Source organism: Neomonachus schauinslandi, chromosome 8 (assembly GCF_002201575.2).
Source record: "Neomonachus schauinslandi chromosome 8, ASM220157v2, whole genome shotgun sequence".
Lineage (NCBI taxonomy): Eukaryota > Metazoa > Chordata > Mammalia > Carnivora > Phocidae > Neomonachus > Neomonachus schauinslandi.
Window position 1 is genome coordinate 114,001,461 of NC_058410.1, and position 18,127 is coordinate 114,019,587.

An 18,127-nucleotide genomic window follows, 5' to 3' on the forward strand; every position below is an offset into this window, starting at 1 on the left:
GTATACTGGCAAATAAATAGAAGTTGAAATTTAAAAAGAATACCATTTATAGTAAAATTTTAAAAATTAATACCTAGGGATAAATTGTGTACAAGATGTGTAAGATGTCTATACTGGAAACTAAAATATTACTGAGAAAAAATAAAGAAAACCTAAGTAAATGAAGAGCTATTATGTTCAAGGATTGGAAGACTCAGTATTGTCAATTCTCTCTAAAAATGTAGATTCGGTACAATCCCAATCAGAATCCCAGCAGGCAATTTGTAGAAAGTGATAAGCTGGTTTTAAAAATTCATATGGAAATGAAGGTCCTAGAGTAACCAAAACAATTTTGCTGAAGAACAAAGAGGATTTAACACTATCTGACTTCTAAAACTTATTATAGCTATAATAATCAAAACAGTGGTATTGATGTAAAGATAAACAAATAGATCCATGGAACAGAGAGTCCAGAAAAAAATATGGTCAGTTAATTTTTGAGTGTGGTGCCAAGAAAATTAAATGGAAAAAGAATAGTCTTTTCAATAAATGGAACAATTTGATACTCCTATACAAAAAAACTGAATCATACCTTAATCCATACTTTTCATCATATATAAAAGTTAATTCAGAATTGGGGTACCTGGGTGGCTCAGTTGGTTAAGCATCTGATTCAGCTCAGATCATGATCTCAAGGTCCAGGTATCAAGTCCCTTGTCGGGCTCCGCATTCAGCGGGGAGTCTGTTTCTCCCTCTTCCTTCTGCCCCTCCCCCTGCTCTGGTGTGGATGCACACTCTCTCTCTCTCTCTCTCTCAAATAAATAAAATTGTTAAAAAACAAAGTTAATTCAAAATTAAAAAGACATGTTTCCACTTATATGAAATTCTATAAAATACAAACTATTCAAAAAGCAGATCAGAGGTTGTCTGGAGACTGAGCTGGAGATGAATGAATTATAAAAGTATGCAAGAGGGGTGCCTGGGTGACTCAGTCGGTTAAGCATCTCCCTTCAGCTCAGGTCATGATCCCGGGGTCCTGGGATTGAGCCCCGCATCAGGCTCCCTGCTTCTCCCTCTCCCTGTATATCCCTCCCCACCCCATACTCTTGCTGTCTCTCTCAAATAAATAAAGTCTTAAAAGTACACAAGAAAAAATTTTGGGGTGACAGATATGTCCATTATCTTGATTGTAGTGATGGCTTTATAGATCTATATACATATGTCAAAACTTACCAAGTTGTATACTTTAAATATGTGCAATTTATTATTAAAGATTTTATTTATTTATTTGATAGAGAGCACAAGCAGGGGGAGCGGCAGGCAGAGGGAGAAGCAGGTTCCCCGCCGAGCAGGGAGACTGACGCTGGGCTCGATCCCAGGACCCTGGGATTTTGACCTGAGCCGAAGGCAGACGCTCAACCGACTGAGCCACCCAGGGGCCCCAAAATATGTGCATTTTATTGTGAAGTATATGTCACTACTGTTTTTAAACTGTACTTGAGTGTTCTTCAGTGTTTATATTTTGCTGCTCAAATTTCAGGACCACATAAGGGACTCAGTTTTTTAAATAATTTTTCAGTGATTAAGTTTGAGGTGGGAAAACATGCATTGTGTATTATCAAGTTCACTTATAGTTTTAACTTATCACAAAACTGAAAAACTAATAAATGTTCCAACTTGGGCTTTCTGAAATTATAAAGGAATTTTCAGAATGATACATATCAAATGTTAGATTTAATTTTAATTTCAAATTAGAACATTGTTCAGCTGGATGATAGATAGGAAAGAATGTTACAAGAACCCTAAAGATAAAATGGAGGAAGTCAACAGAATTCTAGGCTTGGGAGAAATTCTTAGGATTTTGATTTGATGACTAGGTATCTATGTAAATAATGGCCCCTCAAATATGTCCACATCCTAATCTCTGGAATTTGTTAATATGTTACCTTACACAGTAGAAGGGACTTTGCAGATGTGATTAAAGGCTTTGAGATGGGGTGATTATCCTGGATTATACAGATGGGCCCAACATAATCACAGAGGTTCTTAAGAAATTTAAGAAAGCAGAGAAACTTTCCTGGCTGTGGTCAGAGGGAGATGTGACTGCAGAAGAGTGATCAGAGACATACAATATTGCTGTTTTGAAAATAGAGGAAGGAGCCATGAGCCAAGGAATGTGGGCAGCCTCTAGAATCTGGAAAAAAGCAAGGAAATAGAGTCTCTAGAAGGAATGCAGCCCTACTAACACCTTGATTTTTTGCCCAGAGAGCTCTATTTCTGACTCCAGAACTGTAAGGTAATAAATGTGTATTACCTAAGCGGTTAAATTTGTGGTAATTTGTTACTGCAGCTATAAAATACGAATACAGTATCCAGGGTGGTAAAGCTCAGAATTAATAGTGTTTTGCCAGAGCGTTGTAATGGCAAGTGAACTCTGTAATACCAAAATAACTTTTTCCATTCCTTGGGAATTGTTTTCCCTTCCACATTTCAAATCTCATTTTCCCATAAAGTAAAATGTGTATTTATTCATTAAAAAGTAATTCTAAATATAAAATATTAGAGTTGAAATAAATCTTAGATATCATTCTAGTCTGACCTCCTGAAATTTACAGATGGAGAAACTAAGAAACAGCCAAAGATTCCATAGCTAGTTACCAATAGATTGGAGCTTAAATTCAAGCACGGTGTGTGTTCTATCATATATACCCTTAGAAATTTTTTCTGGAATTGTGAAATATCTGAGTCACTTGTTGGAAGAGGGTGTTTACTTAGATAGTTGAATCTTTGTCTAGTGACAAGATTAATTGTGGGATTATTTTGTCACCTTGGAAGGCCCTAAGAACCTGATCCTTAAGAGATGGAATATGTCACATTAACAAACTTCACTGGTCAGTAACTTGACATGCGTATGGGGGAAGGTACAAACTCAGTGGCTCAAATGGAGGGGTTTGGGAGATGGTGGGGACACATCAGAAATAAATTTTCCAGGACACCTGGGTGGCTCAGTCGGTTAAACATCTGCCTTTGGCTCAGGTCATGATCCCAGGGTCCTGGGATCATGACCTGAGCCGAAGGCACATGCTTAACGACTGAGCCACCCAGGTGCCCCAGATTTTCCTTATTCTGGCCTAGGATCTGTTACAGTGTCATAGATTCTTTCTCCAGACTTCTCCCCAAACACTGCGTCTCTCCTATAAAGGAAGATCCACTCGTTCTCAAAACCCAGTGCCCAGACAGAGGCCTCTAGACATCAAACCTGAGAGCAGCACTCGTTTCCTTCTGTGTCCTCAGTTGCTGTTCTCCTTCCACACTTTTATGGTGGGGATTTAAGGAAGCCAAGGTTTTTGTTCCTTCTACATAAGGTTTTGTTCACAGACCCAGAATGCTGTTCTCATACAGTTTTTCTCTTGGACATAATAATGGACCTTTGGAAAGAATATTAAAGCCATGTCTTAAATCTGCTTAATTTATGTTACAGTGCTTTATTATTTTTTTTTAATTTTATTTATTTATTTGAGAGAGACAGACAACCAACCGGGGGTGGGGGGGGCAGAGGGAAAGAGAGAGAGAAAGAAGCAGGATCCCCGCTGGGCAGGGAGCCCGATGTGGGGCTCAATCCCAGGACCCTGAGAGCATAACCTGAGCCGAAGGCAGATGTTTAACCGACTGAGCTCCCAGGCGCCCCTATATTACAGTGCTTTAATAAGATAATACTATAAGAGGATACAATATGATACAGAACTTTTATCCTAGGTTTCTTCCCTCTGCATTCCAGCTCTCTAAACCATCTCTTCCTCCAGTTGTGATTTAATGTATCCTCAGAGATTGGCAGCTGGGTGTAGTCTTCTGTTCTTGACTGCCCATGTTTAAGCCAAACTGATAGAATTAATAAGATGAATCTGCTGTGTGTATGTATGTACAGCCAATATACTTACAGTGCACTTCAGAGATATGCTAATTTTGCCAGGGTTTTATTAGAACAGAATATTATTATTACTTTTTTTTTTTTTATAGTTGAACACTCAGGTACAATATAAGTCTCTAGATTTTTCAGAGTAGCTTTGGAGAAGGAATGTAGTCAACTGGTAATGATATTTAAGCCCTGATTTCTTACTCTAGTGTTTGATATTTTACCATTTTTATATTGACTGCTTTTGAAAATCACAGTTCAGTGTTTGTTGAGTACCTCTTTTACTCCATTCACTTACACTAGGTGGTAGAGGTACAGAAATGAGTAAGACACATTGTCTACCTATAGACCTGCCTGTAGTGTTTATAGACCTTTGTCATGTGTTACCTTGTTGGCTTGTTCTTAGAAATCATCAGAAGACTTGGAAGCAAACTGTTTGACCCTATGAGTCAACCCACATTGATAATCTACCGCTGTGATACAGGTAGAAATTTGATTTTTCTATCAAAAACATGAGGAACTGTGTTCAAAATATGAAGTAATAAGAGTCTTAGTCCTGTCTTTACCCTTACCAGAATGTCAGTTCTGAGGAGATAGAAATTGTTTTCTGTTGTGCTTCCTCCATTGCCTAGAACAGCAGCACATAGTAGGTATTCAGTGGCTATTTGTTGAATGGCTCCTTATCTTTCAGCTTTTAGCTCAGTGGTGTGTGTACAATGTTCTGGCCACTGTTCCTTTAGGGATATATTTACCTTATCTCCCAGTGGCCATACTTAGCTGCAGGGTAGGACACTGAGGCTTTATTCTGGGAAGCTTTGTGTCCTGTTAAAAAATAGAGGTCTTATTAATAAGGAAGAAGTGGAGAAAAAGAGACTTGAGAAGTACTGGCAGTCTCTACCATAGCTCTAACTAGTGATATCTCTCCGATGTACCTTTGAACTAAGGGGTGTCATGACTTGGCATGGAGCAGGCTACAGCTGGTGACAGCCATGAGGCTCTGCATAAAGTCAAGAAAGTACCAGAGAAGGATTCAGATGCTTACCTGAGGAGATAAAAGAGCAGTAAATAATTTTATTTGAACAATGGTATGGTATTAAAGGAATGAGAGGACTCGTGCTTTCGAAGTGCTGAGAGAGCTTTTTAATCTATCATGGGTAATATTGCTGGCTGCTTCAGGGATGGTTTGCAGTTTTTAAACTGTTCAGCTGTATTGCTAAGAGTCCTAGTAATCAGAAGTGAGGCTTAGACATTAGAAGTTTGAGAAGTTTGGTTTTATTTACTTAGTAGTAATTGCTGTATACTTTTATCTTAATTTCCACGGAGAGTCCGATAACACCCCAACAAACATCCAGACTTCTCTCCTGAGCTCAGGCGTTGTCTCTCTGACTGTCCTCTGGATATCTCACAAACACTCTTTGCTCAACCAGAGTTTTCTTCCTCTACACTGAAGCACTCCAAAATGTTTGAATTAAATTGAACAGTAAAAATAAAAAGTCCTGATGAAGGGCACCTGGGTGGCTCAGTCAGTTGAGCATCTGCCTTTGGCTCAGGTCATGATCTCAGGGTCCTGGGATCGAGCCCTGCACGGGCTCCCTACTTGGTGGGAAGTCTGCTTCTCCCTCTGCCCCTCACCCCACTCATGCTCTCTCTCTTGGTCTCTCTCAAATAAATAAAATTTTTTTGTTTTAAAGATTTATTTATTTATTTGACAGAAAGAGACACAGCCAGAGAGGGAACACAAGCAGGGGGAGTGGGGGAGGGAGGAGCAGGCTTCCCGCCAAGCAGGGAGCCCGATGTGGGGCTCCATCCCAGGACCCCGGGATCATGACCTGCACCGAAGGCACATGCTTAACGACTGAGCCACCCAGGCACCCCAATAAAATCTTTAAAAAAAAAATTTTTTTTTAAAGAAATTTCAGTGGTTTTAGATTTACCTTAGCAATTTATTAAAAAAAAAAAAGTCCTGGGGTGCCTGGGTGGCTCAGTTAATTGGGCGTCTGCCTTCAGCTCAGGTCATGACCCCAGCATCCTGGGATCAAGCTCCACGTCAGGTTCCCTGCTCCGTGGAGAGCCTGCTTCTCCCTCTCCCTCTGCCTGCCACTCTGTCTACTTGTGCTCTCTCTGTGTCAAATAAAGAAATAAAATCTTAAAAAAAAAAAAAAGTCCTGATGAGTGGAACCATGAAGTGTTTCATCTTTTTGTCCTAAGTTTAAAAAAAATCATGAAAGTAATATGTGCTTATTGTTAAACTATTTAAACGACCTAAAATAAAATTTAAGAAGTGAAAATTCCTTCCTATCTCCCCCTCCTCCCAGATCTCATTCTCCAGAGTTATCTTTACTGGCTGTTTTGATAGTGGGTATCTTTCCAAACTTTTTTTATATATAAGCAATACACACACACATATACACTATTTTCCTTCTAAAAATAAGGTCATATTACAGATTGTTTGCAACTCACCATTTGCTTAATAGTACATCCTGGACATCTTTCCATCTTTTCATGTCATTATTAAAAGGTTATTATTATTTTTTCTAAAGATTTTATTTATTTATTTATTTGACAGAGAGAGACACAGCGAGAGAGGGAACACAAGCAGGGGGAGCGGGAGAGGGAGAAGCAGGCTTCCCACAGAGCAGGAGCCCGATGCGGGGCTTGATTCCAGGACCCTGGGATCACGACCTGAGCTGAAGGCCGACGCTTAACGACTGAGCCACCCAGGTGCCCCTGTTAAAAGGTTATTTTATCTGAAATAACTAAGACCTTACCTGTTCTATATTAATATTTCCAGAGTTTAGCTATCTTAACTCTAAAAAAAACAATGATAAAAATTAGGCATGTAATATTTGCATAATTTGTAATCCAGTGCTGTAAAATGATTGCACACACCAAAATCTACAAACAGCTGGGAACCATGGTTGGTTGCTGCATGTAATTACAATATAGCACATTGTCACATGTATTATCCCCCTTTGATGTTATCAACTGGCTTTTTTTTTTTTTTTTTCCTAGCAGCCCAGAGGACCAAGTCATCACTGGGCACTGTGCACCATAACAATACACTTCATTTATTAGAATGGTATTCTTTTTCAGTGGATGAGCATTTACAAAATCTTAACTCAGCTGTTTGGGTGTTTTTGGTGTTTAGACTCTTAACTAAATGATTCTCTACTGTCTAGATTTATCTTTTTTTTTTTTTTTTTTAAAGATTTTATTTATTTATTTGAGACAGAGAGAATGAGAGAGACAGCACATGAGAGGGGGGAGGGTCAGAGGGAGAAGCAGGCTCCCTGCGGAGCAGGGAGCCCGACGCGGGACTCGATCCAGGGACTCCAGGATCATGACCTGAGCCGAAGGCAGTCGCTTAACCAACTGAGCCACCCAGGCGCCCTAGATTTATCTTATCCTTTTCAAAGACTGCATTATATTTTTGTAGTATGAATTTGCCAAATTTTATTTAAACACTCCCATGACCATTCTACTGAGGAAAAACTTTAGCATACTTTTATTTAGTCCTACCGTTAACTTAATGGTAACTTAAGTAATCTATAAGTGTTTAATTGATGAACAAATCTACACTTGACTCTTTCCCCTATGTATTTAAGTCTTTCTGGCCCTTCTTTTTAAGCCTTTGCTCTCTATTTCCCTTTTACCTAAGTCATTTCACCTTTTCCCTTTGTAAGCCTAGTGCAGGTATCAAATGACTCACCTGTCACTTTTGCATCTTTATACATTCTCCTTCTACTTAACTTGTAACTCACAATATGCTGTCTTTCTCTCATTTCTGTTTTTTAACCTTTAAACCTTTACCACTGCCCAGTGCCCATGGGAGATCCTAGGGCATACACATAATCAGCAATTTCCCCCCACAAAATTAAAAAAAAAATTGCCAAATACTTATTCACAGATGTCCCATTTTATTCTAAGTAGAATCTCTAAATATTTGAGAAGTAATTGTATCCACAAAATAAAGACATATAAGGAAAATGTGCAATCAGATAAGAGTATACAAAAATCAAAAACATTGCTTTAAAAGATCCTTTGAACAGAGTAAATGAAATAATGGACATAGGTGATAACCAAATGGTGATCTAGAAATTCCATCAAAGAAAATCTCTTAGAATATAGAGCAAAAAGCCAATGATGGATTCTAAGAGAAACCCCAATGTTTCTTAACCTTTTGTGCACATTAGAATCATCTGAGATACTTTTTATTTTTATTTATTTATTTATTTTTAAAGATTCTATGTATTTATTTAATTGACAGGGAGAGAGAGAAAGAGAGCGTGAGAGGGAACACAAGCAGGGGGAGTGGGAGAGGGAGAAGCAGGCTTCTGGTCGAGCAGGGAGCCCAATGCGGGGCTCGATCCCAGGACCCTGGGATCATGACCTGAGCTGAAGGCAGTCACTTAACCAACTGAGCCACCCAGGCGCCCCTCTGAGATACTTTTTAAAAACACTGATGCCCTTGGGGCGCCTGGGTGCCTCAGTCAGTTGAGCGTCCGACTCGGGTTCAGCTCAGGTCATGATCTCAGGGTCGTGAGATGGAGCCCTGAGTTAGGCTCCACGCTCAGCATGGAGTCTGCTTGAGATTCTCTCCCTCTCCTTCTGCCCCTTCCACTCATGCGTGCACTCTCTTCTCTCTCTCAAATAAATAAATAAATTTTAAAAAACCCACTGAGGCCCTGGCCCCACCACAAACCAATTAAATACAGATTCTCTGGGAGTGGGGTGCAGGCATCAGTGGCTTTTTAAAGCTTCCCAGGTGATTCTCATGTTTATTCCATGTTTAGAAACGTGCTTAAGAGATCTGAAGAATAAAACCAAGATGTGTACAGTCTGTCTAGTAAGACTTTGAGGTAGAGGACAGACATTGAAGGAAAAGAAATAATAGTTGAAACTGCCCTGAGATCCCCAAAGACTCATCTTCAGCAATTAAAGACCAGGATATCAAGGCCCCTGCAGGAATTAAGGAAAGAAGACAAATACCACAATATATCCTGGTGATAAGTCTGAACCCCAAGAATATAGAAAATCCTTATATCCTAGAATGGGATCCACCTTGTGCACTAGGGAAAGAAGGAGACCTACCTGGGCTAACGGACCCAAACACCGCTTCTGCTCTCTTCCCCAGACGTGGTTCTCTACTTAATTTCTCTGGCCCACTCCTGCTTTTGTTGATGCTGACCCCAGGCTCCCTTGGGAAGAGCTGTTCTTACAGTTGATGTTTAGAAAGGCAGCTTGCGCTTCTTTGTCCTCTCCTTCAGTCTGATCCCTTCTCCCTTCTAGTTCAGTGACATACCTTTTCTTGTTTTCCAGCTCAGAGATTTACAAATTTTTCTGTAATTCCAGGGCCCTCTTGGAGAAAGTTGATAATTTAGTAATCTTTCAACATTTGGCATTTGGATGGTCTGATATTTTCTAGATTTTTTCTTTGTTTTAATACTAATATAGTATTTGAGAATAGTGATTCATCCAAGTAGTCAGTGACAGAAGTAATTATAAATTTGGTCTGTTAACTTTGCTTTCTTCAGTAACTACTTGAACTGAGAAAAGCGAGTATAACAAAGAATTGTATGTATCTAAGAGAATAAAGGAGGATGTAGTTTGTAGCTATAAAGTGGTAATTCCATTGAGGATTCTCTTTCCTCTCCTGTCTTCTTGACTGGACATCTGAGCCTTCGGTCCCTGAAGAATTGATGCTGGAGGCTGGGCTCAGCACTTTGGATGTACACTAGAAATGAGCAAGGCATCTTCAGTTAAGGGGAAAGTAGGAGGATTAAAGAGTTAAGTCTGGCTGACCATTCTGTTAATTTCTGTCTGCTCTGGCCTCAGATTTCTTTTTTTTTTTTTTAAGATTTTATTTTTTTATTAGAGTGCATGAGGGGGGGGGGGGGGGGGGCAGAGGGAGAAGCAAGCTCCCCGCTGGGCAGGGAGCCCCACACGAGCCTCCATCCCAGGACTCTGAGGTCATCCAGGACTCCAAGATTATGACCAGAGTTGAAGGCAGAAGCTTAGCCGACTGAGCCACCCAAACCCCCCCTTTTTTTTTTAATTGTGCTTAAATGTACGTAACATAAAATTTACAGTTTTTACCAGTATTAAATGTACAGTGCAGTGACAGTGAGTACATTCACACTGTTGTGCAATTATTACCACTTTTGTTCTCCAGAACTTTTTCACCTTCCCAAACAGAAACTCTGCACCCATTAAACAACTGTCCATACTCCCGTTCTCCAGCCCCTAGTAATCTCTATTCTACTTTTCTGTCTCTATGAAGTTGCCTACTCTAGATACCTCATATAAGTAGAGTCCTAGGGACGCCTGGGTGGCTCAGTTTGCTGGGCGTCCGCCTTCAGCTCAGGTCATAGTCCCGGGGTCCTGGGATCGAGTCCTGAGTCAGGCCCCTTGCCCAGCGGGGAGCTTGCTTCTCCCTCTCCCTGCTCTGCCTGCTGCTCCCCCTGCTTGTGCTCTGTCTCTGACAAATAAATAAAATTAAAAAAAAAAAAAAAAGTAGAGTCCTATAATATTTGCCCTTTTGTGTCTGGTTTATTTCACTTAGCTTAATGTTTTTAAGGTTTATCCATGTGTTGTAGCATGTGTCAGCATTTTATTTTTATGGCTGAATATTTTAATCATACATATATGCACATGTACCATATTTTATTTATGGACACTTGGATTGTTTCCACCTTTTGGCTATTGTGAGTGGTGCTGCTATGAAGATTGCTATACAAGTCTCTGCTTTCAGTTATTTTGGGTATATGTCCAGGAGTGGAACAGCTGGATTATAATGGTAATTCTGTGTGGAATGTTTTGATGAACCACAGAGGGTGTACCATTTTATATTCCCACCAGCAATGCATGAGGGTTCCAGTTTCTCTACATTCTCCCCAAACATTTGTCATTTTCCATTTTTTGAAAATAGCTATTCTAATGGGTGTGAAGGTATCTAAGGGGGAGCAGAATATGTGATCCCTAAATACGCCCCTTTGGCATGTGGACTGTTTTGAGCTGAAGGCAGTTGAGGTCTAACAGACTCAAGAAGAGATTTATTTATTTTATTATTTTATTTTTTCTTTTTACCTCTCTCTTAACTGCCTAAAATAATTTAGAGTGAGGGCCTGTACCTGGATGAGAGCTAATACCAGAGATAACTTTTTATATAAAAAAGACTTATCTGCCTGGCAGGGCAAACATTTGTTTACCAAACATTTGCTCTTCCCATCCTCTATGAATGGTCTTCCTCCCCTTTGAAGTCCCAGTCCCTCACCGCCTTCTCCTTAGCTCAGGGAGGCTTATAAACCTCAGTTGCTTGCGTGTCTGGGAACTTCGTATCTTTGGGGTTCCCAAAGGTAAAAATTTGGGGTTTTTTTCTTGTTAATCTGCCTTATGTCAATTTAATTATTAGACCAGGGAAAGAACCTAGAAGGGAAGAAAGGGAAAGTTTTTCCCCTTACATATCTCATTGAGATTTTGATTTGCATTTCCCTAAAAACTGATGTTGAGCATCTTTTCATGTGCTTATTGGCCATTTGTACATCTTTTTATGGTTCCTTTTTTGAAGGAGAAAAAAATGTATGGGCATGTGTGGGAGTATTATTCATCATCTTCTCGTTCCCCACCCCAGTGTGGAGGAAGGAAGTTAACTGAGGGAAAGTAGATGGCTAAATGTAGAGTGCAGCTTCATATCGATGTGTAGTCTGTCCTCATATGTGATCTTGTTTCCTCTGCGTACATATTTATCTCTTTTGTATGCATGTCTTGTCTACAAATAGATAACTTATCTTGACACTCCCATGTGTTACTGGATTTGAATGTTTTGACAGAGGCGTGGGGTTGAAAGTCAATGAGGGCTTTCCAGTTCATCCTTACATGGGTATTTTTTAAATTAAGATAGATTATTGCATTTAGTTACAAGTCCTAGGGTGTGTGTCTTGTGTGTTTTCTTTCTTTTGTGTTTTAGTTTTAGGAGGCTGTGAAAGCCTTTATGGCCCAGGCATTTGTGGTACTTAGAAAGAATGCTACTGTCATTTTCTGTGCTGCTAACAAAGTATCCAGTTCCCATATTCCTTTTTTGTCTTCTTTCTGAAAACTCTCCTGTTAGAGAGTAGGATAATCTGATACAATTTATCTATATTTTAACAGAGAATAACACAGTGAGAAATACACATGGGGAATTAATGGATAACCCTTTAAAATGATTTCTCATTTTTGGTTACGTTAACTGGATTTTTCAGTACACTGTTGGTGAAATTTTAAGCGTATTCTCATTTTTCAGTTATGTCTCAGGTGTTTGCTGACTTGCACTTTGGAGAGTGCCTGCTTATCTGGCATGTCCATAACAGAACTGTGTGTTCTCTCTCTGATGTACTGGGTAGCAGTTTCCCCCCTTTGGACAGTTCAGAACAGTGAGCTTTATCATAGATTAATATCCATAGCTACATAGTGATTTTAAATCCAGAATAAACCTAGAGTAGGAGAAAGAAGAAAAGGCTCACTTATGAAAAAAGTGACATTCTCAGTGTGTCTTGCAGGTTTTTGGGAATTGTCTCATCTTACTGCCTTTTTTCATATAACACTAGATCAAGGAAAAAGGTTTTTAAAAATTTTTGTTTGCTTATAAAGATCTGTATGCCAAAGGACATAACTGGAATTAATGGAAGAAACTTGGAAAATTCAGTTTATTTCTTTATTCTTCCAGATTTATCTTGCCTTTGAAAGTTGAAAAGCATTTTACTGTTTTTTTTTTTTTATCTTTGTGTTTTAATTATGCTACCCCTTTTCATATACTCCATACTGCTCAGAACCATTGTCTGAGATTACGAAGATTACTTAAATCCCTTAAAGGGTTAGAACCAAATATGAAGAGCAAATTCCTTTATCAAATGAGACTTATAAAGTTAGCAAATCAACTTACAAGTTGAATTTTACCAAGCTATTGTTTCCAAAGGGTAGGATTAGAACCAAAAGAAATGGCTTTTTTTTTTTTTTTAAGATTTTATTTATTTATTTGAGACAGAGAGAATGAGAGAGAGCAAGCACATGAGAGGGGGGAGGGTCAGAGGGAGAAGCAGACTCCCTGCCGAGCAGGGAGCCCGATGCGGGACTCGATCCAGGGACTCCAGGATCATGACCTGAGCCGAAGGCAGTCGCCTAACCAACTGAGCCACCCAGGCGCCCAAAATGGCTTTTTTTAAAAAAAGATTTATTTATTTATTTGATAGAGCGATGCATGCGAGCAGTGGTGGGGGGTTGGGAGGAGGACAGAGAGATTGGAGGAGAGAATCTCAGGCAAACTCCCAGCTGACTACAGAGCCTGATGCAGGGTTTGATCTCACGACCCTGAGATCATGACCTGAGCTGAGATCGAGAGTCGGACACTTAACCGACTGAGCTATTTTTTGATTGACAGTATTTTCATTTAAAAATGTAGCTGATCCCCAATTGATAAGCATTAAAAAGAAAGGCACTGTCTTTGGACGTGTGGTTGGTAGTCATCCTTCCTCAAAACTTAATAGTTTTTTTGTGGTATTTGTGCTTGCACACACACACGTTCTCTTAAATGATTTGAAAGTAAGTAGCAGACATCATGACACCTCACCCCTAAATAGTTCAGGATGTGTCTCCTAAGAATGAGTATATTATTTTACATAAAACCACGATACTGTATCACATTCTAGAAAGTTAATGTTATAAAGTAATAATAATCTAATGTACAGTCTTATTTTTTAAGTCTTTCTAATTCTCCCAAAAATGTGCTTTTATAACACTTTCATCCCTCTAATCCAGGATCCAGCCAAAGATCACACATCACATTTGGTTGTTGTATCTCTTTCGTCTCCTTTAAACTAGGACAGGCCCCCTATCTTTTTTGGGGTGAGGGATCTTTCATAACATTAACATTTTGAAATGTCTAGGCCAGTGGTCTTATACAATATTCCACAAATGATTTTATCTTTTCTTCTTGATTAGTTTCAGGTTAAATACTTTTGGTAGGGCTATTACCCGTGTACTTCCCATTCCATCACATCAGGAAGCACCGTGATAGCAGTGTGTATTATTTTGGGTAATGCACAGCTTGGTCATGATGCAGACCACTCGTGCTAAGGGGTGTCTGTCAAATCACTTCATCGGAAAGCACTTTTCCTTTATTAAGTAATCTGTAGGTTCATGCTTTGAGACTATGTGGCTGTCCTGCTCCCTAATAACCTTCCACCTGGTTATTTTAATTTGCACATTGATTTAATTCAAGGTTTTGCTAGGGGCCTATTGATGGATGTCAGTTTATCTATGAAGCCCAGGAAATTTTTTTGTGTCAATGTATTTTTCCGGGAATATGATTCATGACTCCCCAAATATTTAAAAGATATTTTCCCCTCTGTTTTGGAGGTGCCTTCTACAAGTCCCCATGCATTAGAGAAGTCTGTCATAAGCAGTTGGTTACTAGAAGCTGGGAACCAACCCTGTTCATGTAATTTTCCTAATTATCTATCCTAGCATCACATACAGCTGGGTACTTAATTTCTGTTGTTTGTTTGAGAATGCTTTGTTCTGGCCTCTCCCTTATCTTGAGCCAAGCATTTGGATCTTTTGTGTTTGGTATAAACTGTACTAGAAAATAAAGCAAAGGGGCTTAGCTCCTGGTCTTTGGTGTTCTCTTTGAAGATTTTTGGGCACAGCAGAATTTGATTTGTGTCTTTGTTGACTGAAGTAAATTTAGGTCAGTTGGAAATGAGTTAAAACACTGCAGTGTATTATTATTATATATTGACTTTAGGGAGCTTTATCCATTATTATTAGCTTAATATGGAATAGCTGTAGACGTGATTAATTCTTGACTTTCCCTGCTCAACCAGGAGAGCAGTGTGGAATTAATCATGGCAGCAGCCAGTGAGATGTGTTTTGTTTCATCTATTGATTGGCCCTTTGGTTTGGTTTGCCTTGCATGACAAAGTGTCTGTCATTTGGGTGACAGTAAGAGCTAACATTGGAATGTATACTTCTAAAAATACACATTATACCATTTAATCCAGAAGATCACTCTGTGAAAGTAGATGTTATTATTCCAGTTACACAGGTGGGGGAGAAAGGCTTAGAGAAGTTAAAGATAGCCAACATCAAACAGCTTGTAAGGAGCTCCAAATTCCTTGCTTGTTTTGTTTTAGCAGTCTGAAAGGTGAAGGCATTCTAGGGGATATAAATATGAACAAAGCGTGGCCCTTGCTCTCAAGGATCTTTTAAATCCAGCAAATGTGTCTTATAAATATGTGATAGACAGCACACCAAGGGAAGAGCTCAGGAAGCACAGAAGAGTGCAGACAACTTCCAAGTATAGGGTCAAGATTGGTATGATGGAGGAAGAATTTGAGAGGGAAGAGTGTTTGGAGGGGAAGAAAAAGAGTGACCAAAAGCATGGAGATGGGAAAGCAGAGGGCTTGTTACGGCTGAGGAATTGCTCTGGTTTGACTAGAGCATGAGCTGCATGAAATAAAGTAAAAGAACGGAGTGGAAACTAGACCTGTGAAAGATAGGTTAGGATCAGGTTGTGAAGAGCCTCGAATGCCATGCCAGGGAAGAACCTCATTCTATAGATATTTTGAGCAGGAGATGAAATGTAGCCCTGAAGAGGACCCAATGATAAGCATGATAAATGCTTACATCTTTAAGTTATGATTTTGTGCTAATCTCTTCACATACGTTATCTCATTAATGCCTCACAGGAACTCTGTGAACAATGCACTTCTCCCTTTTACAGACTTGAAATTAAGGCTCAGCAAGATTAAGTTTGCGGGAGTGAGATACTGCTGGAGTTAAGACTCAGACTGGGGTCGTCACCTTCTAACACCTGTTCTATTTACCACTATGATATATTGCCCCTTTTTTTTTTTTGAAGATTTATTTATTTTAGAGAGAGATAATGTGTGATAGGGTGAGTGTGCACAAGTGACAGGAGGGGCAGAGGGAGAAGATCTTCAAGGAGATTCCCCTGTGAGTGCAGAGCCCAACTCGAGGCTCAATCCCAGGACCCATGAGATCATGACCTGAGCCAAAATCAAGAGTCAGAAGTTCAATGACTGAGCCACCCAGGCACCCCTGTATATTGTCATTTTTTAAATCAGATCACCTGATAAGTTCTTAATTTTCTGTCAAGAATATCACTATAGGAAAAAGACATTTTCAAAGCTCTAAAAGTACTGCTTCTCAGTGTGTAATCATGTTAAGGAATATAATCACTACCAAACCTGACTTGTACTGCCCTCTAATTTGGGACCATCGCTGGATGGGAAACTGAAGAGTTGGATGATGTTTTATGTACATGCCTCATGGTATCAATACATGCTCATGGCAAATGTTTTTGTTTTCATGTTCAGTGTTTAACCTTATTGGCCCTATGTAAATCTTAGGTCAGGGAAAGCCCATTTCTATGGCATTTTCAGATGCTTAAAGCAATGGTATTTTTCTTAGCTAAAATACGTTTCTTCTCAGCAGGTTTTCTTACTTATAAAAGACCATGACTACTGATGAAGGTGCCAAGAACAATGGAGAAAACCCAGCAGCAGCTGTGGCTGAACATGGAGAGGATATCACCTCTAAAAAAGATAGAGGAGTATTAAAGGTGAGGTTACAAGGATGAATGACATGCAGGGAAATTTGCTATCTGAAAGGATTATTTATAAAAATCTTTCTTTGTTTTTTTTGGCTGGAGATGGAGGTGGATAATGTTTATTGGGGCTTACTAAGTGTTAAACACTACAGGCAAGTTCTCAGTTTCATCTTCATAACTTGAGGTTTATTTTTAATCCCAGATTATAGACGGTGAAACTGAGGCCCAACAGAGTAAATAAGTGCAGGTCTGGGGTACACATCCAAGTTATGTGACTCTAAAAGGCTGTATCTCCCAGTTCTCAGAGTGTACACATGGTTTATTATTTTAACGTAATATTTAAGTATACTAAAGCTAGCTGGTGACAATTCAATTTGAGACTTATTAGAGGAAAAAGAAAAGCTGACTTGCAACGTTCCCAAGGATTTGTTTTTACATACAGATTGTTGTTTGTGCAGTGAAGATATTTTTTGAGGTTTCATCAGAGAATATATCTTACTTTTGAATTAGCTTTCCTCCTTAAAACACACTATATTTTTCACTCTGTAATTAATCATTTCTACATGTGTGTTTTTGTGTCTCACAATGGTCTTGTGAGACAATCAGCACCTCTTGACCCTTCCATTTTATTTATGGAAGGTGTATATTGATATTCCATGTAAGTAAATAAACTGGAGCTGAGCGAGGTTAAATGATTTTAGTCATAGTAAGTCATTATTTCTCCTACGCTGTTGTTATTCATATAAGTTTTGTGTAAATTTTTTCTTGCTGAAAGATTATCTTACACATTCTAAATATTACCACTAAGCTCCTTGTGTCAGCAGCAGCAAATGAGAATTTTTTAGTTTGTTTTGTCTAATCTTGCTTATATGAAAGCTTTTTTTCTGTTCCTGGATCTTCTGAATATACGTGTTTTACTGTTAGCTTGCCCCATGCCAAGCCAAATTTTGGAGACTTTCAACTCTAGAAAGAGGGGCTTTATGCCCTAGATTTATATCATGCTGTCTTCTTTCAGAGGGCCTTTCAACCTGTAACTATATGAATCACTTCTCCCAAACTCCAGGATGTTTCTGGAGACAGTAGATATTTTTGCAGGCTGTCCTCAGCATCCCCCTTCTCGTTCACCGTTTCAGTGTACCCAGAGAACACAGTCCCCAACCTCCCTCCAGCCCTGCTTTGTTCCAGGGAGTAAATCTAGCTAGTAAAGTAGATTTTTAGGCTTGTAAGAAACATTTTGAGATTGTAAGCCCTTTAAATCATATCATCGATCCCTGTCTAGAGCCTTGGGTTTCACTGTGGGGCTTTTGGTTAAGATTAAATAGGTCTACTAACTGTATGACCTAGGGCAATTTAGTTAACCTCTCTGTGATGAAATTTCCTCATTTGTAATATTGGAACACTACTACCTACCTCATACAGTTATTGGGATTATATAAAGCATTTAGCACAGTGCCTCATCTATAGTAATCTCTCATATATATAAATATAAAATATTAAAAAATAAAAATATAAAATATAAAAATTTATTTTATTTAAAAAATTTTATTATGTTAGTCACATACATAGTCACATACAGTATATCATTAGTTTTTGATGTAGTGTTCCATGATTCATTGTTTGCATATTAT

At 39.0% G+C, this 18,127-nt stretch overlaps 1 protein-coding gene across 6 annotated transcripts in view; it reads left to right on the forward strand.

Moving 5' to 3' along the window:
- Positions 1–18,127, forward strand: part of FKBP5 (FKBP prolyl isomerase 5) — a 116,422-nt gene that overhangs the window by 39,716 nt on the left and 58,579 nt on the right. For 4 of the 6 annotated variants that reach the window (XM_021684665.2, XM_021684666.2, XM_021684667.2 and 1 more), the window contains one exon: positions 16,385–16,511. In XM_021684665.2, coding sequence (XP_021540340.1) covers positions 16,407–16,511 — 105 coding nt within the window. In that variant the 5' untranslated portion in view covers positions 16,385–16,406. Of the gene's footprint in view, positions 1–4,298; positions 4,377–16,381; positions 16,512–18,127 lie in introns of all 6 variants that reach the window. The other 2 variants (XM_044917349.1, XM_021684670.2) reach the window with 2 other exon arrangements.